This window comes from Pelophylax lessonae (assembly GCF_965119305.1).
Source record: "Pelophylax lessonae genome assembly, chromosome: 10".
Taxonomy (NCBI): Eukaryota; Metazoa; Chordata; class Amphibia; order Anura; family Ranidae; genus Pelophylax; species Pelophylax lessonae.
In genome coordinates, this window is record NC_138777.1 from 210,952,585 (window position 1) to 210,970,610 (window position 18,026).

The following is an 18,026-nucleotide window of genomic DNA, read 5'->3' on the forward strand; positions in this document are numbered from 1 at the left end:
TCTTGCAGTTTCCTTTAGAGAGCAGCCAGAGTGGAAAAGCCTGTCCTCGGCCAGCACACTGCAGAGAAGGACCCTTGCTGTCTGTGTGGAAGCAGTAGTCACTGCAGAGGTCCAGCACACCCTTTGCAAGTTCATGCTCTCTGCTGACTGGAGCAATAAAGCAGTGTTTTCTTTTGGGTTTTTACTGCCCCAAGCAGGACTAAAAGCCCAATGTCCCAGCCCATCTGGGGTTAAACCATTCTTGTCAACCATTCACAGTGAACAGCTGCAGCTCCTCTTTAGACCCCGAGACAGAATTCGTCCAAGTGCCATATATGGAATTACTGTCCATTATCTGGCGTTCGTGGTGATACCTCACGCGTGGGACCAAAGTGCGCGGTTGGATTTTTTTAAAATAGTAATTTTTTACCACTTTTATTGCTGTCAAAAAGAATGTAAAAACATCCTTGTGACAGCAATAGGCATGTAACAGGTACTCTTTTTGGAGAGATCTGGGGTCTAGAAGACTCCAAATCCCTCCTCTGCACTTAAAAGCATTAACACCAAGATCAGTGTTTTTGAAGGCTTTAGATTTTTAAAAACATGCTTTCCGAGTAAACCAGAAGTTATGTCATCACCTCCAGTTTACAAATAACCGATCCCGGCTCTACTTGGCTGGCAGACACCCCAAACGGTCACCTGGGTCTCCCAGGGGAACATGAGAGTCTGAGAGAGGCAGTGAGGGAGTGTGACATGCTTGTAATAAAGCGCCTAGTAAGCCACTCCCATTTGCCATTACAAGAGAGCCGACCGCCAGGTCAAAAAAAAAAAAAACCCCACGCGATACCAGGGTGATGCCTGAGCCATCATCCCCGTACAACCACGAAAAGTCCAGCGACAGGAAGTGGTTAAAGAGCCACCGCTGCCCTTCTCCCTTGGGGTGTCACCACCCCCCTAAAAAATGCCACCTAAAAAAGGTAAACACCTTGTTTGCCTTGCGGTAGATATACCCCTGGCTACAAGTCTGACTCAGGAGGCATGTGGGACCTCTGCAGAGCAAGGGTTCTTCTCCGTAGCATTCTAGCAGGAGACAGGCTTTTCTACTCTAAAGACACCTGCGCAGGAGGTCTTCAAACTATGGCCCTCCAGTTGTTCAGGAACTACAATTCCCATCATGCCTGGTCATGTCTGAATGTCAGAGTTTTACAATGCCTCATGGGATGTGTAGTTCTGCAACAGCTGGAGGGTCGTAGTTTGAGGATCCCTGTGCTAGAGACTTAAGAGACACTCAAGCTCATCTCTAAAAAAAGAACAATGGTCCAATAAAAAACAAAAACCACAAACAATCTGGGGAGTTCCTCTTTAAAAATCAGAATTAATCTAAAATTAGCCAGAGAGAAGGGAACATGAAATGTGAGATTAGTTCATTTTATTTTCTAGAAGGAAAACAAACGTGATCTGACGCTCAGTGTAAGACTTGTGTGTGGGGCTCAGACAGGACAGAACTGCAACAGAAGGAAAAGGGGAACAGGGGGGGACAGAAGGCCACGATCCTCAAAGTCAACTCAAAGCTTTATAAATATAACATGGGGGGGTGGGGGGGTCAATTAAGGATCCGCGGCAGCCATGTAGCGACGTTATCTCCATATAAAAGACTCTTCTAGAATAGGATTTCTCAGTTGGCCTCATTAAAGTCCCAGCAGCCCATCTAAAATTGTCCATTTCTGTTTTGTTAAAATACAACCAAAAACTCTGAACCTAGGATCCAATATTAAGACCGTGTGATTACCAGCAGTGAAGGATTATTTCAATTCTCATCAATACAAACAGATAATTAAACTACAATATTAGGATTAATGCTGCCTCCTAAATTCCCGCCTTGGGGAGTTGGGAGAACTCCCTTAATTAACTTTTTGGAGATCATAGAAAAATTATTTCGAAGTCCTTTAAGTACAGGCTGGTTCTCTGTTCTCTAAGACGCGGACGGATGTAAAATCGGGTGGTCTCCTGCCAGTCTGCGGCATTCCAGTCGTTTCGCTGTCTGGAGCGGCGCCTCCAGAAGTGGTAAAGTAGTTCCCTGTGTGACTTGTTCCACATCCCAGCATCACCTTGCATAGCTCGGGCCGACGGATGACCGACTGACCTCAGCATAGATGGATGATTGCCTTGTTGATCTCAGGGTTCGCCCAGTCATGCCGCAAGTCATCCAGATGGCCGTCGAAATCCACCAGAGTCTCATAGGATCGGCTGTCCATGAGAGAGGCGGTGATCCTCTGAGCTTCTGGCCAATCCTCAAACACATCCCTGAGAAAGTAGAAGAAAGAAAAAAAAAAAAAAAAAAAACAAAACACAGAAGGTTGTAAAATTAGAGAGACATTCACTGCTGCTAGTTGTATTGGTGGCTCTCTACAGACTGCAATGAAAGGGAGCACAATGCAGCACTGGGAAAGGGGGGGGGGGGGTCAATACTTACTCATGTGTGTCTTTAGCTTTCCATCGGTTGTCGTGGTGCTCATACACATGAATTGAAGGGACTAGAGATTCCACTGTGAACTTTGCATTATCCACCTACCAAGAAAACCGATTTAAAAAAAAAAAAAGGGAGATGATAAACTATAGAGAATTTTGCAGAGAGGCTATGATACTTTTTTTATTGCACATACATTCCTTTATTAGTGGTGCTGCAAAATGAAAATTCTGGTGCCGAAAATTAAAAAAGGTTAATTATATTATTATATATTTTATTTTTTTAAATTGTATTATATTCGACTTTAATATCATGAATTTATCATCTACCATTAAAAATCGGCACCCTTTGAAGTGATGGGGGGGGGGGGGGGGGGGGGAGCCAGCACCAAAAAAATGCAACTTCCCATTGAAAACGCAGCAAGAAAGCATTAAAAAATGGACCCGGGTTGCCTTTGAGTCACATGACCTATGAAAAACACATAAGCACGGTAAAATTGCAGCAAAAAGCACTAGGTTTTTCGGCAGCCATTAGCAGCGCAATGCCGAAAACCCTATTTTCGGTGCATCACTAAATCAATATTTTTATTTAATTTATTACACACCTTTAGAGCCGGTTCACACTGGGGCGACTTGGTCGCCTGACAAGTCGCCGTGGGTCTCCTGCCATAGATTAGCACAGGACCCATTCTAATAGGAGCGACACAAGTCGCTCCGACTTAGAAAAAGGGTCCTGTACTACTTGGGCGACCTGGAGCGAGCTGCATTGACTTCAATGATATGAAGTCCGTGCATGTCACTCCGAGGTCGCGGTGCGCACTGCGACTTCACAGGTCGCCCTGGCAAGTCGGGTCGCCTGTATGTGAACCGGCTCTTAAAGAAAGGCTTTATATATTAGTGCACGTTCCCCATGGAAGTTGGAAGTCAGAAGTCCAGCCTTCTTCATTCCCTCATATCCTGTTCATATGACCAGTGGCCTCTGTGCCATCTATCCCTCTGGTCACTGGTTATGCACATTCCTTCCTGTAGTTCTCAGTAAAGGGAGTGGCGTGGTGAGGTGAATACATCATCACTTGCTGCAGAAGGTGGACAGGATGTTTTCAAAATCCTGGTCTGATCCACCTACTGTACAGCATAGGCCAGGAGTCAGATTCATTCCATACACTGAATGGGTGGAACCGTGGTAGATTGTGGGTGGATCAGACTATAGGCCAGGAGTCGGATTCATTCCATACACTGAATGGGTGGATCAGACTATAGGCCAGGAGTCGGATTCCTTCCATACACTGAATGGATGGATCAGACTATAGGCCAGGAGTCGGATTCATTCCATACACTGAATGGGTGGATCAGACTATAGGCCAGGAGTCGGATTCCTTCCATACACTGAATGGGTGGAACCATGGTAGATTGTGGGTGGATCAGACTGGGAGTCTACCTGGTCCACCCACTACATCAGAAGCTTGCTTGACTGAGAACTACAGTCTGAATGTGCACCAATGTGGGCATATATGGGATAAATCAGACTCCTGGCTTGTCCATCTAATTATACTGTACAGGGGCGGACTAGACCTAGAGTCTGAGCCTCTCAAATCCAGCCACTGTACAGTATAGTTAGATCAGGGATCCTCAAAACTACGGCCCTCCAGCTCTTGCGGAACTACACATCCCATGAGGCATTGTAAAACTCTGACATTCACAGACATGACCAGGCATGATGGGAATTGTAGTACCTGAACAACTGGAGGGCCATAGTTTGAAGACCCCTGAGTTAGATGGACAAGCCAGGAGTCTGACTTCTCCCATACATGCCCACACTGCCACCCATTCTGACTCGAAATCCCAGGGGGCCCTTCTGTGACCTGCAGAAGTGATCTGGTGGCTGTAGAGCTAGTCTGATCAATTTCCAAAAGGAAAGCCCATAACCAGCTGAAAATTGATAAAAAGGATCATGGCTGCAGCTATGATACTACCACCGCTTCCCGAAGGGGACATATATGCTGTATGTATGAAAATATTTAAATAAATACAGCGCTAGCAGCAAACCTTCGGGGAGACCCATTATAGGTAGAGTAGATTTTGTTTTCTAGAATGGGTGAATACCTAGATTGTTTTTTGCAGCCATTGGCATAAAATGTCCAGCTTATCTAAAGAATAGCAAGGATTTGATGGAATTACTACAAAAGGTGACAGTGGATGTATATTAGCTAGTATTGATGTCAATTCCCTATATACCAACACTCAACAACACTCCATTGAGGCACTGTTATGGGCCCAAAATGGCACAAAGTTTAAAACAAAGTTTTTTGCTAAATTCCTTAGGATTTGGCTGTGAGCCACAACTTCTGGCATGAGAAGAAATTCTTCAGACAGAGGAAAGGCGTGGCCATGAGTGGCAAACCTTTTCATGAGTCATTGGGAGAAGGAAGCCATGTTTGACAACAGCATACCTCAACTGAGGTTTTACAAAAAGGTATATAAATGACATTACAGTAAACCCCCCTCCATTGCGGGGGTTACGTTCGGACCCAGCTGCGAAAAGTGAAAATCCGCGAAATAGAAAACCCTATTGCATTGTAGGCATGTTTTTTTTTTTTACTGTCACTGTACGTGTAAAAGCATTTTAAGGTCTTTAAACACACTTTTAAAACAATAGAAACTCATTTAACCACATAAAAGATACTGAGAGACATAGCAAGAGCTATGGAAAACCCAAAAATATTTCATTTTTAATGATTTATATAGTAAAATAACAGTACAAAAAAAAAAAAAAAAACGCAATATACCGGGACTGCAAAAACTGAACCGCAATGGAGCGGGGGTTTACTGTATAGTGGTTTGGGGAGGGTCACAGGAATCCCTTCTACAATTCCTTATGGAAATTAGTAAGAATAGATATGGGATTTCATTTTCAGCAACTTTTGATTTGAACATTCATTTTTTGGACCTTGTAGTATACAAAGAAAAAAATCAACTTCTAACCAAAAACTTTAGGTTGACAGGAATGGATATATCCCTCTGGGGAGGTGCCATCCCCCAGTTGGTTGGGAGCCACTCCCAAAAGCCAATTGATGAGAGTATGGCGAAATTGCAATAAAAAGTGAAGATTATAATATACAGGCAAACATTTTGGTGGAAAGGTTTTTTGGGAAGGGCTATAGTGTTAATGATTTAGAGCAAGTTCAAAACAGTAGGTGATATGAGTAGGAGAGGATTGGTTTAACCACTTAAGCCCCGGAGGATTTTCCTGCTAAACGACCAGGGGGTATTTTGCGATACGGCACTGCGTGACTTTAACAGACAATTGCACGGTCGTGCGACGCTGTATCTAAACGAATTTGGCGTCCTTTTTTTCCCACAAACAGAGCTTTCTTTTGGTGGTATTTGATCACCCGTGCGATTTTTACTTTTTGCGCTATAAACAAAAAAAAGAGCGTACATTTTGCAAAAATAACAATATTTTTCACATTTTTTTATATGAAATTCCCCCCCAAAAAAAAAAAAAAAAAAAAAAAAAAAAAATGTAAAAATCAAAATTTTTTAAAATTTTAGGCCAATTTGTTTTATGCTACCTATGTTTGGTAAAAAAAAAAAAAAAAAAAAAAAAAAAAAAAAAAAAAAAAAAAATCGCAAAAAGTGTATTTTGATTGGTTTGCGCAAAAGTTATTGCGTTTACTAACAAAGGGAAAGATTTCTGTCATTTTTGGGGTTTTTTTTTTTTTAACGTGTAATGGCGGCGATCTGCGATTTTTTTTGCGGTACTGCGACATTGGGGCGGACAGATCGGACCCTTGACTGACCTTTTTGACACTTTTGGGGTTACCAGTGACATTTCTACAGTAATCAGTGCTATATATATGCACTGTTACTGTAAAAATACACTGGCAGTGAAGGGGTTAACTTTATTTGGGAGGGAGGGGCTGTGTGTGTCCCTAGGGGCGTGCTTTCTACTGTGATTGGCTGTGGCTTGAGCTGTAAGGACACTGATCAACGGATCTACATACTAGATCCATGTGATCAGTGTTTTTACAGCGAGGAGAATGACAGGTGGCTTGTTTACACAAGCTGCCTGACATTCTCCCTCTCCCCCGCCGATCGACCGGCGGACATCGGGTCCGCTGGTCACATGCGCGGGGGGGTCCGTGCGCGCGCTCGCTCCCCAGAGCCTCACAGGCGAGCGACGTAGACCTACGTCACTCTGCCTGTGAGGGGCTGACTGCCGCAGTAAATATACTGTGAGCAGTCGGCAAGCGGTTAAAAGGATTTTGGAGTCGCTTCTATAACAGGTTTCACCCGTCAATGTATAACAGATAGAGAAAGTTATTCAAAAAAAACTTTGGCCGATATTGTTAAAGGATTTGGAATTACGGAAAATTTTGGCAGATAGATCAGTTTATTTACACCAAACCCCCAACATTACGTTTAAAATTAGCGCATAATGTAGTTGATCCACCTAAAAAGACTTGCACCTTTTTAGATCAAATGGGATTTTTCAGTTGTGGTAAATGTATGATTCATAGAACTTCCAAATTTAGAAAGAAGAAAACCACAGATTTTGAATCATTCACCTGGTGAGTCCTACAAAATAAAAAAAAAAAACAAAAAAATGTATCACATGTCAAAGCATGCACGACATGCATCTTAGCTCGTCTCTGCAGGCTCCAATATGTGGGCCGAACCACTAGGAAGCTGGGAGTCCGGCTCAGAACACGTGAACAAAAAGGGCTACAAATCTATCTATATATATCTCCAATCACTTCAGGCTATATCATGGGAAAGATTCTACAGTTTTGACTTTTTGGGGGATTGATAGGTTTAGCCCCACTGTAGGGGAGAAAATATAAAAAGGGCCATTTCCCAAAACGAATGCAGTGGGTCCAACGTTTAGGAACTGAGCCCATTGGGGTTGAACATTGAGTTGGATCTCAATTGTTTTATTTCCAATTGGTAGAAGTTAGTGATATATTTGATATTTATTGTCATTTAATTTTTCCGTCTTTACCCTCATTTTTAATTAAATTTCTTATTCTCATTTTATTTATTCTCATTTGACTTCTAATTTTATTTTTATCAAAATTATTCTTCCATATTTTTGGTATGATCTGACATGCAGCTAATGTTAGTTGACATTGATTGTTTAGTGTATTTTATATTTTGCTAATAATGTATTTTAATGTTATGTATATGCAGCTGTAAGTGACATCGTTGAGACAATTTTGAATAAGTAGTTTTATCAGTATTAATCACTATCTTATTAACTGCGTTTCCAAAATGGCCATCATGGTTTTTGATTGGCCACTGGGGAGGAGGCAGCTCCTCTCTTGATATAAATAGAAGTCTGTACTTACGGGAATGAGGTCCTTGATGCCCTGTGGGAGGACGAAACGCGTTGACGTCCCTTCTGGTTGCCGTGGTTATAGCGTTCACGGAAGCATATTGTTAGTCACATGCTGTTTTATTACTACTGTTTTGTAACCATGTTTTTATTGCGCAATTAACCACTTTACGACCGCTCACAGTAATATTACTGCGGCAAAGTGGCTCGTTATCGTCTGACGACGTAGTACTACGTCGTCAGACACTCCCCCTTCTGGGCGGCGCTTGCGCGCTGCCAGAGGCTCGCTCCCGCTGTTTTCATTCACAGCGGGAGTCGGGCCAGGGGAGGAGCAGCGGCGATCGCCGCTGCTCTTACCCGATCATCGGGGATCGAGTCTGGAGATCCGCCCGCTGTGTGTAAACACAGCGGGCGGATCTCTATAGTGACAGGGAGTGACAGATCGGACTGTTCAGCATAGCTGGACATCCGATCTGTCCATGACTCACTCAGTCACCCCCCCCCCCTACACGTCAGTAAGCACCAGGCATACATTAACCCCTCCCTCTCCAATAAAATTAACCCAGTGTCATTTTTACAGTAACAGTGCATATATATAGCACTGATTACTGCAGTAATGTCACTGGTACCCCCAAAAGTGTCAAAAATGTCAGTCAAGGGTCCGAGCTGTCCGCCGCAATGTCGCAGTCCCGCAAAAAAAAAAAAAAAAAAAAAAAAAAAAAATCGCAGATCGCCGCCATTACGCGTTAAAAAAAAAAAAACACCAAAAATGACAGAAATCTTTCCCTTTGTTAGTAAACGCAATAACTTTTGCGCAAACCAATCAAAATACGCTTATTGCGATTTTTTTTACCAAACATAGGTAGCAGAAAACAAATTGGCCAAAAATTTTTAAAAAAATTGGTTTTTACATCTTTTTTGGGGGGAATTTCATATAAAAAAAATGTTAAAAATATTGTTTTTTCAAAATAAACGCTCTTTTTTGTTTATAGCGCAAAAAGTAAAAATCGCACAGGTGATCAAATACCACCAAAAGAAAGCTCTGCTTGTGGGAAAAAAAAGGACGTAAATTTCGTTTGGGTACGTTTGGGCACGACCGCGCAATTGTCAGTTGAATTCGCACAGCGCCGAATCGCAAAAAGTGGCCTGGACGGAAGACAGCAAAATCCTCCGGTGGTAAAGTGGTTAAACTAACTCTACGGTACTTCACTATTGGCTCCTTCTTTGTTCTGCACTTAAGGGTTATTTGGACTCTAAGAGGCTGCTGGGGACTCCTTGGTCCATTTGTGACCCATCAGTCTTATTTTTAACTAAGCCTGTCTGACTTCCAGACTGAAAAGCTGGGCGTCCATTGATTCTGGTAAGGAGGGACACAAAAAGGAGGTGTGTGTCACATCACGGAACGAATTTATGCAGAACACTTCAGCACTTTTAAGAAGATTGGAGCACAAGAGCACTTCATATTGATTACATCAGTTTATTTGGACTTTTTTCTGTATATTTCATATGTTTATTTGTGGCTAGCACTGTTTTTATATATTTTCATGTTTACAAGTGATTAACACTTGGCACAGCTGCGGCTAATCATTTCACTATAGTGCGAGTATTTTTTTAAATTATGCTGCATGTATGGCGGACAGGAAGTGGTTAAGTAATTTTATGGCCAAAAATGCCTTTTTCACATGTGTAGTGAAAAGTGGTAAAAGAACCGGTCCTAAAAACAAAGACTGCTACAACTCACAAACTGCAGGCACCTTTAGTTCCATGTCCTCAAGACTTTGGGACACCGATGCATGGTTGTGATCAGTCCTCAGCTTCCAAGTTGGCATACCTCCCCCCACCACAGCATCCTATAATGCAGCGCGCACAGGCCTTGATGGCCAATAGGTGTGCACATAAATTGAAGTAGCCAAAGATTAGTAATAGATACAAAGAGGATTTCAGTACCATTATTAGAGCAGCATCACTATAACCCTCAGCGATCCGTGTGGCGATTCGTTCTGCGATCTGGTTAGGACTAAAAACATAAAGTTAGCTACTTATTTCCATGCTGGCAAAAAAAGTAAATGTTTGGACAATATTCAATAAAAATAGGCAAAATGTAGGGAGGGTAGAAGGAGGAGGTAGAGAGCTGAAATTTGGACAAACGTATAGAATGTAATCTGAACTCACCTGTTATCTTTGAGGCGTTCGTTGCCTTGGTAGTACCCAGCAATCACATAACCGTTCTCATTGCACCAAGTATCAATCTACAAATAAGAAAACAGACGGTTGATAAGGCGCCATCTCGAAAGGTTATTTTACATTCCTGGACTGCTGCATGTGCACTGACAGCTCATCACCCACGGAGGAGAGTACAGAAGGGACGGGGGGGGGTTAAAATGTAGGGTGTCCTTTCATCTCTTCATTTAATTATTTCTGAAAAGGTGAACGCTTTAAAGCGGAGTCCCGGCCTCTGAACAATTTTTCAATAAAAATACCCAGTCAGGGCTAGTACATTAATGGATAGCCTCTGAACTGTCCCAAGTTGCACTTACCTTGAAAAGGTCTTGTCCAGTGTTGCCATCTCAGGTGTGGGCAGCTGAAGCCAGTGCGTCCTCTCGGTCCCACAATGCCCTGCACCAGCCCTGCTCGTCACTTCAGGGCAGGCGCGTCATCCCTGCACAGCTTCTGGGCATGCCCAGAAGCTGTTTAGCAGGGAATGACGCGCCTGCCCCGAAGTGACGAGCAGGGCCGGTGCAGGCGCATTGATTCCTGGGAGCGATGACATTCAGCTCCCAGGAACCAATGCAAGCAGGAAGTGACGGCACGGGCCATGGCCGCAGAGGGGGGAAGTGCAAGAAAGGCAAGTGTATTTTCTCCAATATCAAGGTAAGTAATTGGGGTGGGGGGGGGGGGGGGGGAAATAAAAAAAAAAAAAAGGGATAGCCCCGATTTTTTTTTTTTTTTTTTTTTTTTTTTTTTTTAGGCGACACTGAGCAAGCGGATGGCACAATGTGGATTTTGAGGCCAGAACTCCACTTTAACTACTTCAGCTCCGGAATGTTTTAACCCCTTCATGACCAGGCCATTTTTTGCTATTGAACATTTGTGCTACTTTACCTGATAAATTGCGCAGTCATACAACCCTACCCAAATGAAATTTATACACATTGTGTCATGGGATTGCACTGCTACACCCCAGGGAGCGCTCAGTGCGCAGCAACCTAGCCACTGAGCCTGTGGCAGGATGGCAAGCAGTTACATCTGACTTTCTGCCTTTCCCTTCAAGTCTTGCACAGTTGTAGCGGCTCCTCTCCTGTAATGAAGTTACTTACTCTGATTTCACTGCACACTGATCTAGTCACAATATCCATTAGAAGCTGAAGCAAGTCAGATAAAGCAAGCTTAATTTCCTAGTTTGAGGAAATTTAGCATCTAGCTCCTTCCTCCCAAGCCTGACTGTCCCTGACCCAGCCTGTTCATTTACTGAATTTCAGTTGTTTTAATCATGGGAGGTGCAACTTAACGCATGGGCATTACCTGGGGCGGTCTGCATGCAAAAACACCCTACCTATTAAATGCCCATCCATCAAGACATTACAATATTTGCATAACTCCTCCCACTGCCTTCATCAGGATCGGGGGCTCTTGAGAAAAGTACTGAGGTAGGGGGCTGTGATGTTTTCAGGAAGTTCTATACAGCGCCCTGCCATTCCCTCCCACCAGCCATGATCTACGTGCAAAGCATAAAGTGCACAGAAACCCAGTGATTAAATCACTGGGTCTAAAATAACACAAGTTACTTACTAGGGGGAAAACATCTGGTGGAATCCAGGATGGAAAAAGACCTGGGGGTAGAGGACAGGCTCAGCAATGCCAAACTGCTGCAAGCAAAGCAAGCAGACTATTAGCATGCATTAAAAAAGGGGATTCACTCCAGGAGATAAAAACAAAAATTCCGCCACTTCACAAGACTCTGGCCGCATCTGGAGTATGCCGCCCAGTTCTGGGCACCGGTCCTCAAGGATGTGCTGGAACTGGAGAGAGCCCAGAGAAGGGCAACAAAGCTTAAAAAAAAAAAAAAAAAAAAACCCAACACATGCGGCTATTCACAGAAATTGGAAGAGAAGCGGTTTAACCTTAACCACTTAAGCCCCAGCCCTATTTCGGACACTTTGTTCACAAGTTAAAATCAGTATTTTTTCCTAGAAAACTACTTAGAACCCCCAAACATTATATATATTTTTTTTAGCAAAGACTCTGGAGAATAAAATGTCGGTCATTGCAATATATTTTATCAAGCGGTATTTGCGCAGCGGTCTTTAAAACGCCATTTTTTTGGAAAAATTTTGAAAAAAATCACATTTCACTGCATTTAAAAAATACTAAAACAGTAAAGTTAGCCCATTTTTTGTATATTGTGAAAGATGATGTCACACCGTGACAAATTTATTTAACGGTTACCAGTTTAGAGTTAGAGAGTAGCTCTTTTTTTTTTAATTATTGCTCACGCTCTGGCGATCGCGGCGATACCTCACATGTGTGGTTTGAACAGCGATTTCATTCGCGGCTCGACTTCCGTATACTTTTTTTGTGGGCAGGCCAACGGTGACGGCTAAAATTTTTTTTTTTTACCTATTTTATTTTTTAACTTTATTACAGGTTTTTAAAAAAAAAAAAAAAAAAATAAATAAAAAAATCTGATCACTTTTATTGCTGTCATAAGCAATGTAAACATCCCTTGTGACACCAATATGCAGTGACAGGTACTCTTTATGGAGGGAGCGAGGGTCTAAAAGACCCCAAACCCCTCCACTTTCATGTATGCAAAACGCCAAAAACAGCGTTTTTGCATACAGCCGTTTTTTTAAATTTTCCGCTTTTTGCAGCACAGTAACCCGGAAGTGACGTCATGGACGCCGCCTCCGGGTTACGTCATCGGAGACCCGATCAAAGCCGTTTCCGGCATTCATCGGGACTCCATCCAGCTGGTGGACGTGCCGGCTGGGTGCTCGGGGCTCCCGGTGGGACGGGAGCCCCGGGCAAAGTCACGGAAGGCGGCGGGAGGGGGGACGTCCCCTCCCGCTCACCCGGGTAATGATCGAGCGGCTCCCGAGCCGCATCGGTCCTTACTGACGGAAAGCCGACCGTTGGCTGTTAACCACGGTACCGGGATGATGCCTCTAGCTAGAGGCATCATCCCGGTATACCCCCGCAAAGTCTGCTGACGTAAATATACGTCGATATGCGGTTAAGTGGTTAAACTGTGTAGAAGTCTCTTTACTGTCAGAGCGGTAAGGATGTGGAATTTTCTTCCACAAGCAGTGGTTAAAGCAGGGAGCGTTGATAGTGTCAAAAACCTATTAGATGGGCATCTTAACAATCACAACATACAGAGATTATATATAAATGTACTATTGATACAAGCACACTTACACACCACAGGTTGAACTGGATAGACTGGTGTCTTTTTTTTAACCTTATGTAATGCCACCAAGAAAAGCAGATGAGAACATTTTCAAGAGTTACTGTGATCTCTGAGTGGTAATACCTGTGGAGTGTAATGACAAATCACTCAGCATGCTGCACTTATTGGAGTGGACCCATCATCCGACATAGGATTCCTGTAGTGCAGTTAACAGTAAAGCCGGTTGCACACTAACCCCATTTTTTTCCATTCAACCCAGGAGGCTGAATGGGGAACAAAAAAAAAAAAAAAAAAAAAAAAAAAAAAAAAAAGAAGGAGAGCTTGGGAGGATGTGATGTACTAACAATCCGATTGGCTGAGAGCACTGATTGGAGACCATTTTTGGTCACGTCCCTTCGACAGAAGCCAGCCGAACAGTTGGCTTCTGGTGGACCGGCTGCAGTACACACGGGCCGAATGCAGCCCGATATTTAGCCCGTGTGTACCAGGCTTTTAAGTTTAGTATAAAGTTTGAAGATCCTTACCAGGGTTAAAGCCACCTCCAGCACCGGGGACAGCGCTATAGTACCATGGAAGAGTGGAATGCAGTCCACAAACAGGACCTGGTGTTGGCTCTCTCTGCGTCGGAGCTTCTCGGCCACCAGAATGCCGTTCACGGCGCAGGCTGGGTGCTTGGCACCGTGCAGCATCATCTTGCAGTAGGCTTGCGTCGTCAACTTGAAGTGCGGCATTTTCTGTACAAGCAAAACAAAGGGGGAAAGTGGCAAATCTAAGATCAACCCAACACTGACAAAGCAGACGTACCCCCCCCCCCCCCCTCCAAAAAAAGTGAAGTCTTTTTTCCATGACTTTTACACTACAGACTTTCTATGACTGAAGTCATCCTACAGGAGGATTTCAATGGAGACTCCAGATCAATTGCGGGTATAGGATTGTGTATATGATTGTATGGTTGGGTTTTCTTTACTGGTTTTTTGTTTTTTATTGGTTGAGACTTGTGTCTTTTTTTTCAACCCAACTAGATAACTATGCAACTATGTGAGGAGCAGAACGTCGTGTTCCGGCTCGGGGGGGGGGCTACATCCTTTGAGGGAGCTGGGAGGTCATACCAGATGATGACATGAGAGAAGATATGCAGGGAAAGGGTCAGGTGATAAAAGGTGACATGATGAGTGATACTGGGGGGGAGGGGCAAGCTACAGATGGTATCAGTAGAGGGAGATGAAAGATAAGGGGGGGGGGTGAGCGATATCAGCAGAGGGGTGCTGAGAGGTGACAAGAGGGGTGATGTGACAGGTGATACAAGGGAGGGGAGATATGATGGCGGATACCAGATTGCCTGATCAGTGACATGTGGGGAAAGGAGTGAAGACTCAGGGAGGGTCGGAGATGAAGGGATTATGGGGGGGGGGGGTGATGAGTGATTGAAGATGGGGGAAATGACAGGTGATAACAGGATATGTGGGGAAAGGAGTGAAGACTCAGGGAGGGTCGGAGATGGAGGGATTATGGGGGGGGGGGGGGGGTGATGAGTGATTGAAGATGGGGGGAAATGACAGGTGATAACAGGATATGTGGGGAAAGGGGAAGAAGAGAAATCAGTGGAGACGAATGATATCAGCAGGAGATTGGGCGATGGGTGATATAAGCGGAGGGTTGATATGATGGGTGAGACTAGAGGATAATGATGGTGACATGTGGAGGAAGGGGTGAAGTGATTGGTGATATCAGAGAGGGAGATGAAGGGTGATATGGGGGTTCTGAATGATCTTATAAGATGGAGAGAGCTGACAGGCGATACCGGATGACATGACAGGTGATGGGTGGGGAAATTAGACAGATAACAGGTGATATAAGGGGGTGATATGACAGATGATATGGTGGGGATGAGGAGTGATATCAGGATGTGGGGGGGGGGGTGAGTAGTATCAGTGAGCGAGGGACAGGAGGTGACAGGTGATATGGGAGGGTATTAGGGGGATGCATGATATCACGTGAGGAGTGCTATCAGAAGAGTGGGGTGAAATTACAGATAATATTGGGGGGGGTGGGGGGAGGGGTAAGGTGTTAGAGAATGGGTGATAAGATAGGAGATATGAGGGCGGTGACAGGTGACATTAGGTGAGGGGTGATATAAGAGGCGATGAGTGGTACTGGGGGTGGGATAAGAGGTGATGGGTGATATGCCAGAGATATGGGGAGATGTGAATAGTAGTATCAGTGGGCGGGGCTGGCAATGTGACAGATAACGGGAGGAGAGTACAGATTGGATGACGTGAGGAGGGGTTATACGACATGTGATGAGTGGTATAAAGGATGGAGTGAGATGACAGTTGATATAAGAAGAGGGGGGGGGATTAGAGGATGGGTGATCTGTCCGAGGATATGGGGGAGCAGATGACAGTTATCAGCTGATGGATAATAGGACAGCTGATATCCTGTGAGGAGTGATAGGACATAATAGGAAGTGAGAGATGATAAGTGATACGAACGGTGATGAAGAAGGGTGATGAAGAGGATCAGATGAGGGATGATATGATAGATATAAGGAGAGAGATACCAGATGATGAATGGTATCAGATGAGGGAGAATATGACAGGTGATGAATGGTGACAGCTGAGGGATGATAAATGGGATCAGGTGATAATGGGACAAGGCAAGGGGTGATGATGAATGGTATCAGGTGAGGGGTGATAGGACAGATGATAGGAGGTGATGGGTGGGATCAGGTGAGGGATGATAGGACAGATGATAGGAGGAGGTGATGGATGGGATCAGGTGGGGGTGATGATAGGAGGAGGGGGATGAATGGGATCAGGTGAGGGATGATAGGAGGAGGGGGTGAATGGGATCAGGTGAGGAATGATAGCAGGAGGAGGGGATGAATGGGATCAGGTGAGGGATGATAGGAGGAGGAGGGGATGAATGGGATCAGGTGAGGGATGATAGGAGGAGGAGGGGATGAATGGGATCAGGTGAGGGATGATAGGAGGAGGAGGGGATGAATGGGATCAGGTGAGGGATGATAGGAGGAGGAGGGGATGAATGGGATCAGGTGAGGGATGATAGGAGGAGGAGGGGATGAATGGGATCAGGTGAGGGATGATAGGAGGAGGGGGGGATGAATGGGATCAGGTGAGGGATGATAGGAGGAGGGGGTGAATGGGATCAGGTGAGGAATGATAGGAGGAGGGGATGAATGGGATCAGGTGAGGGATGATAGGAGGAGGGGGTGAATGGGATCAGGTGAGGGATGATAGGAGGAGGGGATGAATGGGATCAGGTGAGGGATGATAGGACAGATGATGGGGGTGATGAATGGGATCAGGTGGGGGTGATGATAGGAGGAGGGGGTGAATGGGATCAGGTGAGGGATGATAGGAGGAGGGGGTGAATGGGATCAGGTGAGGGATGATAGGACAGAAGATGGGGGTGATGAATGGGATCAGGTGAGGGATGATAGGAGGAGGGGGATGAATGGGATCAGGTGAGGGATGATAGGACAGATGATGGGGGTGATGAATGGGATCAGGTGGGGGTGATGATAGGAGGAGGGGGTGAATGGGATCAGGTGAGGGATGATAGGAGGAGGGGATGAATGGGATCAGGTGAGGGATGATAGGACAGATGATGGGGGTGATGAATGGGATCAGGTGGGGGTGATGATAGGAGGAGGGGGTGAATGGGATCAGGTGAGGGATGATAGGAGGAGGGGGTGAATGGGATCAGGTGAGGGATGATAGGACAGAAGATGGGGGTGATGAATGGGATCAGGTGAGGGATGATAGGAGGAGGGGGTGAATGGGATCAGGTGAGGGATGATAGGAGGAGGGGATGAATGGGATCAGGTGAGGGATGATAGGACAGATGATGGGGGTGATGAATGGGATCAGGTGGGGGTGATGATAGGAGGAGGGGGTGAATGGGATCAGGTGAGGGATGATAGGAGGAGGGGGTGAATGGGATCAGGTGAGGGATGATAGGACAGAAGATGGGGGTGATGAATGGGATCAGGTGAGGGATGATAGGAGGAGGGGGTGAATGGGATCAGGTGAGGGATGATAGGAGGGGGTGAATGGGATCAGGTGAGGGATGATAGGACAGATGATGGGGGTGATGAATGGGATCAGGTGGGGGTGATGATAGGAGGAGGGGGTGAATGGGATCAGGTGAGGGATGATAGGAGGAGGGGATGAATGGGATCAGGTGAGGGATGATAGGACAGATGATGGGGGTGATGGATGGGATCAGGTGAGGGATGATAGGAGGAGGGGATGAATGGGATCAGGTGAGGGATGATAGGACAGATGATGGGGGTGATGGATGGGATCAGGTGAGGGGTGATTAGGATATAAGGTGTTATGAGGGTTGATTCTGGTGGTGGTGGAGGTGACAGATGATATGTGGGGGAGGGGAGCAGTGACAGATGACTGTGGTTGGGGAGAGGACTGTCCCCAGTTGGTAATAATGGAGGGGGCTCTGACCGGCTCCCTCTCCCGGTATCTCCTTACCCCCGGTGTAATGGAATGAGTCCCCTCAGTGGCGCCCTCCCCCGGCGTCTCCGCTCTCTTCTCTGTCACTAACCTCAGTTCTCTCAGGCGCTCCCGGCAGCCTCTGCCACACTCAGCCGTACAGCGAGACGTTGGCTGTCGCAATTCCTTCTTAAGCACGTGACGAGCCAGTTTCTCTCGCCCGCCATATTGACTGTGGGCAAGCATATTGGAGGAACCTTCAAACGCCTCTCATTTCCAGCCTGCCAATGTATGGAATAGATATGTTCCCCGCCATGCCATATTTGTACATAGGACAGATATATCTCACCCACTTTGCTCACGT

The 18,026-nt window shown here is 45.3% G+C and overlaps 1 protein-coding gene across 1 annotated transcript; it reads right to left on the reverse strand.

Moving 5' to 3' along the window:
- Positions 1-1,987: 1,987 nt before the first annotated feature.
- On the reverse strand, positions 1,988-17,897 carry EMC8 (ER membrane protein complex subunit 8). Its single transcript, XM_082269592.1, has 6 exons — positions 17,775-17,897; positions 13,715-13,924; positions 9,953-10,029; positions 9,728-9,797; positions 2,453-2,547; positions 1,988-2,283 (listed from the first exon to the last, which is right to left on the reverse strand). The coding sequence occupies exons 2-6, from the start codon at positions 13,919-13,921 to the stop codon at positions 2,124-2,126; spliced, it is 609 nt and encodes a 202-aa protein (XP_082125718.1). The 5' UTR covers positions 13,922-13,924; positions 17,775-17,897; the 3' UTR covers positions 1,988-2,123.
- Positions 17,898-18,026: the final 129 nt, after the last annotated feature.